Source organism: Magnolia sinica, chromosome 6 (genome assembly GCF_029962835.1).
Source record: "Magnolia sinica isolate HGM2019 chromosome 6, MsV1, whole genome shotgun sequence".
In the NCBI taxonomy this organism is placed as follows: Eukaryota; Viridiplantae; Streptophyta; class Magnoliopsida; order Magnoliales; family Magnoliaceae; genus Magnolia; species Magnolia sinica.
Window position 1 is genome coordinate 28,848,577 of NC_080578.1, and position 8,828 is coordinate 28,857,404.

An 8,828-nucleotide genomic window follows, 5' to 3' on the forward strand; every position below is an offset into this window, starting at 1 on the left:
AGCCAAGTGTTTCTGTTTCATGTTCTTCAAACACCAGAAACAAGCCATAAGACCATCGAAATCTTCATGATTCAGAGTTTCAAGGCAGAAGAATAGAGATGGACCTTTTTAATATCCTCTAATAGAAGGGTTTTTGTAAACAGTGACAAGGGATGACAAGGTGAGGATTCTGGGTAAAACGACGAGGAATAAGAAGACTATTTGCACTGACCGATAGCCTCAACAAAGGATCAGAATGACAAGAAGACGATGAATTATGTTTCATTCTACCTGTCCAAACTCTCTCTTAGATGCTTCATTTTTATTTTGTAATTTTTGGTCTAGCCAATTGAGCTGAACATGACCCCCACGAACCACAATGCCCTAGATGATGTTCAAAAAATTATGGCTTAATTGTCCGAATACATGAGCTTGTTGTCAATGCAGGCATCATTGAAGGAGGGTAACTTCTAGCTAAAAAGGATGATAAACTAACAGACATGGGTGACTGTGCAGTTTAGGTGTACATGTGTGTGTGCACATGCACAATGTGTATTGAATACATGTGCAGTTACAGTACAATTTTTTTAGAGGTGTGCAGGAACAGAACAATGCACATAATAGAGATTAAGAGGTTCCACAACTGGTAAACAAGAGTGAGAAGTGATGGGAATATCTGTTCAAGATTGTGGGCTGGAAATAAAGGGAACTGATAGATATAATGGCACACAGCAACATTTCACAGCAATCTTCAAAAAGCATCTAACCTGAATGGAAGTCAAATAGTGAGCTGCTCTGATTGCCCTTGATGTAAGCACCGACCCAAAGCTATAGATCCAAAAAGAATAGAAAAATATCATGGAGAGAACATTGAGGTGATTTGAACATGTAAGTGATAATATTGAGATGATTTTAGTGTATAGGCAAGTGAGAGGTTTAGCCTTACGTTGCCTTCTCAAGAGAATAGATGCACAGCTCATACATGACTTGGTACATGCGCCTCGATCAAGGTTTGCCACTTACGGACTAGCGATCTTAATTTGTCGGTTGTAAAATCCTGTAGGACTGATCCTCATCAGCCTGAAGGTTAGCCAAGGAACACTCAAACACTTGGTGTTTGAGACCTTCATTCTGCAAGTTACAGACATTAAAATAAATGTGAGGCTTGTGACTTTAAATAGACATTAAAAATACTGTAATAATGTCTTCATACTGCACTTCTAGCAGCAAATATTCAGCATACAATTTGCTCCTTAGATTTCCACCATTGGAAACTCATTTTCTAACTTTAAATAGTATCATTTTCAATACGGCCAAGCGTGTCAACACATTTAATAAGCTGTCCTTCATATTCCAGTAATTCGTAAATAATATGAAATTACTGTGCTCCATACTCAGAAAATGCTCCAGCTCCCTTAGATCACTATAAGTTACTGTGCTCCTAGTATAACCAAAGAAAAAGATCTAAATACAACTTCACCTTGAACTGCAAGGTACTGTTGATAACATCACTTATCAGCTCCCAGTTTGGACCCATATCATGCATGAGGACAACAAGTGCCTGAAATAAGAAAATTTTAGTTAGGGAGTTCTCCATTGTCCTTGCAATTGGATTTCATATTTATTCTATTTACACGGGTTTCAATTTCTCAAAATCATTAAAATGACCAAACAAAATTTTCAAAAACAGAGTGTCTCCATAAACATCATAATCCACTGAATGTAAAATCATAAGATACAACATGAATGAACTTATAGGCCAATGATCCTGTTAAGTTCCATGCGTACCTCAAAGAATTGTAAGGCCATATGCCAACATATGCGAGCAAATCTGCCAACCTGCAAGCAAAAATAAACTTAAAAATTATAACAGCTTCAAAAAATGAAAAAAAAATAATGATAAAACTCACCTTGAAGCCCTTCCCCCTCCTCCTTTAGACCGACAATGCAAGGATTTGCATTGGCGGAGTTAAAAAAGGGCTTAAGCTCCATTTGGTTTGAGATAAATTTACATTCATAAACACCAATGTGATGACCAAAAGGAGCCTAAGACTATAAATATATTCAAATATATAGTACAAAATTCAAGCAGACTATAAATATCGATGAACTATAGAGTACGAAAAAAAAAACAAGCCAAACATCATGTAGAGTAACTACTTAGGCCAAACATCATATAGAGTAACGACTTAAGCCAAAAAACAGCATCATGTAAGCCCCAACCAAAACCCACTTAAGCCAAATTACTATATGTTCAATTATATAGTACTATATTTGTTCAAATTATAAGAATCTCATTGATTGCTTCCCCCATTGCACAAGTGATCCCGGACCGGCCTCTCCAAGTGTAGATGCGAATCCATCTTCTTTCCACAAAGGAGCATCAGGGTGTATAATCTCAGTTAGGATAACAACAAAAGCTCCCTCTGCTAATGGCTCACAATGGACAACTGCATTTGGACTAACTTCGTGTACTTGACCACGAGCAACAACACCACGTAAGCCCCAACCAAGCAACTCGCATTTCTTACCAATATATATCGTATCCGGCTACATGTACACATAAAATGGCGTTAGTATTATTAGCATTTATAATATAATTGCAAGCTTATTACATTAGCGAAATTATAATTGTATACCGATGATCCCTGAGTAGATTTAGCCACTGGTGGTGATGGGAGGTTTTAACCAGACTGTGCCTCTTGATGCATACCCACCCAGGACTTTATATCAATCAATGATTTCTTTATCTCTAATATCTCCTGCGCTAGGCCTTCTCTTTCTTTTGCCATATTATGTAGCTTTGAACGGGCAGGGGTTGACTTCTTCAGTCCTGTTTTGCTTATCGAGCAACCCAGACCACGCATTCGTCCTCTACTATCAGAACCAACCAACTGTAAAATATTGCAAATCAAGTTATTAGGAAATTCATAATTACCGTAAAACTCAAGTAATTTTAAAACTTTATTAGTACCTGTGTAAGGGCATCGTCAACGCCGGTCATCTTAGAAGCAGGATTGCTACTATAAAGCTCATCTAGTTTTTGCTGTGACAAAATTAATACAAATAAACGTAAAATAAGTTGAAGTTATATAATGACATTTCATAATGGTACAAGTTAGTGGTAAGAGGGGTGCACTTACAACAAGGTCAGGATACTGGACGACTTTGTCCTTGCTCGTATGGGCTCTTAAGTAGACATCACCTCTACCTATCTCGGCATCAGAGGTAAGATTCCTCTCCATCGCCTTTGGCACATAATATATCGTTCAAATACACATCATTAATAGAGTTAATTAGATCAAAATTAAATTTAATTTTAAACTATAATACCTATCTTTATATACATACCATCTGATGGCGAGTAACAGCCATGCTGCGCCTCCCAAGACACGCAGGTCCTTTTAGCTTTGCCCGATTGACTTTATTCCTTGCACTTACTCTCTTGAATTGCTCGGTGTTGTGTTGATCCACAAAGGTCCTCCAATCCTCCATAGGGACACCTGGGGGGGCAGGACTATCTCTAACAACTATAGGATCGTTGTTTTTTATATATTGTTTAGTCAACCTTTTCTTATAATTTCTCCATGTTTCATTGATGCGTTGTGTTATGTACCAAATACCTGCATCCCAACTTTGACCCTCAAACTCATAAAACAGTGACAATGTTTCTATAACCTTTTGAATGTGTGCACAAGGCACCTGGCGAAAGTCCTCGTATATGATCGGGATATGAGCACGGGCTAGGACACCGATATGCGATGCAAAGTCTTTGTGATTGGGACTGTCCTCATTCGGTTGCCCGAATTCATTTGTCTTAAGGACTTTTTTCCTATCAGGTTGCACATGTAAAGAAGCACCCTTAGTAGGGCCTCTCTTTCTAGATGAAGAAGAAGCTGGCACATCTACATAAAAAAGAATAATAATTATATATAAACATCGTTGATTACCGCCAATATATAAGAAAAATGAAATCTACATATCTAATTAATGAGAACTATCTTGTTACCTTTGGTGTTGCTTGCATTTGCAACCAATGCCTCTGGCTGTGAGTCCATGTGCTTATTTATATGCTAATAGAAAAAAAAAAACCCTAATAGTTAAGAAACAATTTAGATAACAGATAAAGCACAAACAATTCACTATATTATCCATACCTTCATTATATTTCCTTCGATATATATCATTTTGTTACATGGATTAAAAATACAAAGAATTCAATAGGTTCTCCTTGATCGCTTTCTTTTCTTTGTTTTCTTAACTACAACGCTGACTTCTTCAGGTTCATTGAATATCAACTCATCGGCATTTGCTAAGGTGGTGAGATCAGGTCCTGCATCAGCATCAGTTACAACCTTCAATCGTTCTGATAGAAGGCATGTCTCCTCTTTGACAAAAATCTTTTTTGGAACCTCCAAGACCACGTGCCATTCAGGATTTTTATGATCTTTGGAGTAGAAAACTTGTACGGCATGCTCCGCGAGGATGAACGGCTTGTCACCCACTTTGTCTGAACTATAAAGACTAGATAAATTTACTAATCTCAGATTCGCTTCAACATCAACAGCAACACCATGATGTGTCACCTTCACCCAATCACACTTAAATAGGATGGGCTTATACCCTGTACGGTACTCCAATTGGATAATTCTATGAAGGACTCCATAGTAAGGTTGATTTTCATCCACTGTATTTATATCCTTAGCACTAGATCGGAAAGTGGTCATACCCTCTGTCATAACCCCACTATTTTGGTTCGTTTTATTCTCCTCATATTCCTTAGTGACAAAAAGGAAACCATTAATACAATACTTATTGTATTGCGTAGCAAAAGCTAGAGGTCCTCTCACTATATCTTTGAATTCTTCTTCGTTAGATTCGTTGAACTCTGTTTGTCTCTTCAACCAAGGTATGAATTCATCCTCGCTAGGCACCTTGTTAGTCCTCCTGTAGCATCGTTGCAAGAAATCTTTGTACTTCCTGTGGGTTATTCGATACCAATGTTATATTGAAATTGCATAAAGTAAAGAAGATATATATGAGCTAAAAGTACATACCCTTCCCACGCATCATAGCTGGGATGACTCTTCATGACCCAAGTACGAGCTTGTTCATATTCGATACCCATTAGGATAACACTTTGACTCGAACTTACTGGACCAACATTGTCATCATTAGAATCATCGTCAATAATTTCTTGTAACTTTTGTGGTTTTGGAATGACTCCATCAAAACATTTTTCCAGCTTTTCCAAGAGGCTTGTTTTATGTTTTCCTCTGTATTGGTTGCAGTATATAACCGTCTCCTCTTGGATGTATTGTTCTGCAATGCAACCCTCAAGTCGTGTCTTGTTACGGACATAAGCCTTGAATATCTTCATGAACCTGACAAAAATAATGATACATTACATATACATGCATCTTTAGACGTTTCACCTATTTACTCTTACTAAGTTCATAGCGTACCTTTCGAATGGATACATCCATCGATAGTATACAGGACCACATATGCGAGCCTCGTAGGCCAAGTGGATGGTAAGATGCATCATCATGACAAATATCGATGGAGGGCATATAATTTCAAGCTGACATAACGTCCTAGCCATGCCCCTCTCGAGAGTAATGAGCGTTTGAAGGTCTATGGTTGACGAGCACAAGGCATTAAAGAAGGTGCAAAAGCTTATAATTATAGGACGAATGACCTTCCTATCCTTGAATGCATGCTGGATAAGAACTGGGAGTAGATGTTGCATCAACACATAATAAGAATGAGACTTCATTCCCTTTAAATCCATGCAATCTTCCGTTACAATGGTCTTCCAGTTCACACTAAAACCAATAGGAACACGCAGATTATGTAAAGTCTGAATGAAAAGCTTTTTCTCTTCTTTTCTTAGACAGAAAGGACCTTGTTTCTGAATCGTCTTGCCATTACTCTTTTTCAGCCATAGACGCTTCTTAATTCCCAACCATTTCAGGTCCCTGCGCGCATTAACATCATCCTTGGTTTTGCCGGGCGTGTTCAACATCAAAGCGACAAGGATTTCACATATATTTTTCTCGACATGCATAACATCAAGGTTGTGGCGCACGGGAATATCTTTCCAATACTCCAGATCAAATAATATACACCGTTTGAAGAACCACGGTGATTCAACGTCATCGATTAGCTCTTGTCGGCCTCCATCAATACCTCTTCTATTCTTCTTCCCAGACTTCCCCCACCGCATATTGAGGTTCGCAGTTTGTCTTTCGACCTCAATCCCATCCAGACGGATCGGTTGTCGTCGTATCTCCACTTTCTTATTGTAAGTGCCAGCACTTGTGTCCTTTCTAGCCTGGTCCAACATTGGCAACCACCGTCTATGGCCCATATAAACATGTTTCTTTCCATACTTGAGTCGCAAGGAATCTGTGTTGGGACCACATACAGGACAACCATATTTACCCTTGGTTCTACAACCGGAAACGTTGCCATATGCTGGAAAGTCATGGATTGTCCAGAGTAGAACTGCACGCATATTGAAATTGCTTTCATGGTATGCGTCGAACGTCATGACCCCTTTCTGCCATAAGTCTTGAAGTTCATCAATCAATGGTTGTAAGTAAACGTCAATATCCTTTCCCGGTTGTCGCGGTCCCTCAATGAGCAAAGTCAATATAGTAAATTGAGGTTTCATACAAAGCTTAGGTGGAAGGTTGTACGTCACACACATAACGGGCCATGAACTATATGAAGCGCTATAAGTGCCGTATGGGTTAAACCCATCTGTAGCCAAACCCAATCGAACATTACGAGACTCAGCTGAAAAATCCGTATACTTGTCATCGAGATTCCTCCATGCAATGGAATCAGCTGGATGCTCCATCTTTTCATGTTGCAATTTCCTGGTTGAGTGCCAGGACATTTCTTTCGCCAACCATGGCACACTGAACATTCTTTGTAGCCTTGGTGTTAATGGAAAATACCTTAACACCTTGGCAGGTACTTGAAATTGTTTTCTGTCATCATCCATTTCTTTCTTGAACCTAGAAGCGTTACAAGTTGGACAACTAGTTTTCATCTCATGCTCTCTCCAGTACAAGATGCAGTCATTTGGACAAGCATGGATCTTCACATAATCAAGACCCAACTTTGTAATAATCTTCTTTGCTTGGTAGGTATTAGTTGGGGCCTTATTACCAGAAGGCAACACCTTCTTTAGTAGTTGAAGGAGCTCTGTAAAGCTTTTTTCACTCCATCCATGGTTCACCTTTAATTTAAAAAGTTGTACAATGAAAGTCAGCACGGTGAAATCTTCTGCCCCAGGGTATAGCTCAGTCATTGCTTCTTGTAGATTTGCTTCAAAATCGTTACGTTCATTTTCCCTAAATTCGCCTCCAACTACAGGGGTCACGTTCGGCTCATCCTGGACAACTTTATCTAGGTTATTACCACCGAGTTCTTGAACGATCGTGTTGTGAACATCATTTAAGTTTGGGACACTATGGCATTGTTGGGAACTTGATGCACGTTCAGTGCACTCAGGTGATACATGCTCACCATGCATGTTCCAAACCCTATATTTTGGATCGAATCCATTTTTCATTAGATGTATTTCCAAATCATCATAAGAAATCGGTAAACGTGCACATCTGCAAGTGGTGCATGGACAAAAAATGGTTTCTCTACCAGGAAGGTGATCTCGCGCAAACTTTAAAAAACTTCTCATTCCAGAAATAAAACATGGGTCCGGAAAACTTAGTGTTATCCACTCCCTATCCATTACAGGCGAAACCCGATTAACCAAAGGGTCCTTTTTGAACCTGCACCTTACCAAAAAAATAATTAATAAGTATTTTTCACTCATTCACGAATATAATTCTAAACACATGCATCTATGATCTTGATTTGAAATCAACTAAAACACCAAAGAGTTTTGAAGTACTTAGCTAAAATGCAACAAGAGGTAGTTCCCTGTTCAAGCTATCTATTCTAATTGTGTAACTACTATATTGACGTAGCAAAGTTCTTTGAGTTGAATATATGTGATTTAATTACCAGAAATGAAAGAAAGCAGGAATTGCAACAAGAGGTAGTGGGACCATAAGTGGTTGAAGTGGGCCAGCACCTTAAAAGTAGGGATTCATGCGGCTACTATAAATTTATGGCATTCCTTTTGAGTTGAAAGAAAGCAATCAATTGCGGGTTATTGGATTAACCAGGGGAGTCGCCATTAACGCCTGTTCCAATTGATTTAGCTGCACCCTATTTTCAATTTTGGGTTTTGAAATATTACCACAAATGTACTCTTTAGAATGCCCAAAATGGAAAATGGAGGGTAAGCAAATCAATCAGGTTGGGTGTTGACATCAATACCCTTTACTAATATTTCAGCATCATCAAACAAAATAGTAGTCTATTGTGAGTATCAAACAACAATATACCCTGAAAGTATATTCCATCAACGGATAGAGAGAGAATACAATCAAACTGAAAATATACTACTCCACAAAATCACATCTCATTGACATTTTAACAACCAACTCCCCTGCATGTTTTAACAACCAACTCCACAAAAATTTCATATTCATTGAAATCAAGTGATTGAAAACATTGATCTAGAAATTGAAATAAAGATAAATGCTATATAGAACACTTCATATGAGTTCTAGTAATTGAAATCATTGATCTGGTGTGCCACCCCATGAGTGTATATAGGCAAACAAATTCGGAAAACCCATCTGTGCAATTAAGATTCAGAAACAAAGGCTCCACAGGCAACAGGTAATCATACAAAGAACTTTCTATCCTTGCATGGCATTTGCTATGATTGAGGTTTGATTTTTTAACCCATCCCACTTTGAAAT

The 8,828-nt window shown here is 38.4% G+C and overlaps 1 protein-coding gene across 1 annotated transcript; it reads right to left on the bottom strand.

Moving 5' to 3' along the window:
* Positions 1–2,281: 2,281 nt before the first annotated feature.
* Positions 2,282–3,574, bottom strand: LOC131249939 (uncharacterized). The gene is made up of 5 exons (XM_058250666.1): positions 3,331–3,574; positions 3,123–3,227; positions 2,954–3,025; positions 2,619–2,873; positions 2,282–2,529 (listed from the first exon to the last, which is right to left on the bottom strand). The coding sequence occupies exons 1-4, from the start codon at positions 3,472–3,474 to the stop codon at positions 2,664–2,666; spliced, it is 531 nt and encodes a 176-aa protein (XP_058106649.1). The 5' UTR covers positions 3,475–3,574; the 3' UTR covers positions 2,282–2,529; positions 2,619–2,663.
* Between the last annotated feature and the right edge of the window lie 5,254 nt (positions 3,575–8,828).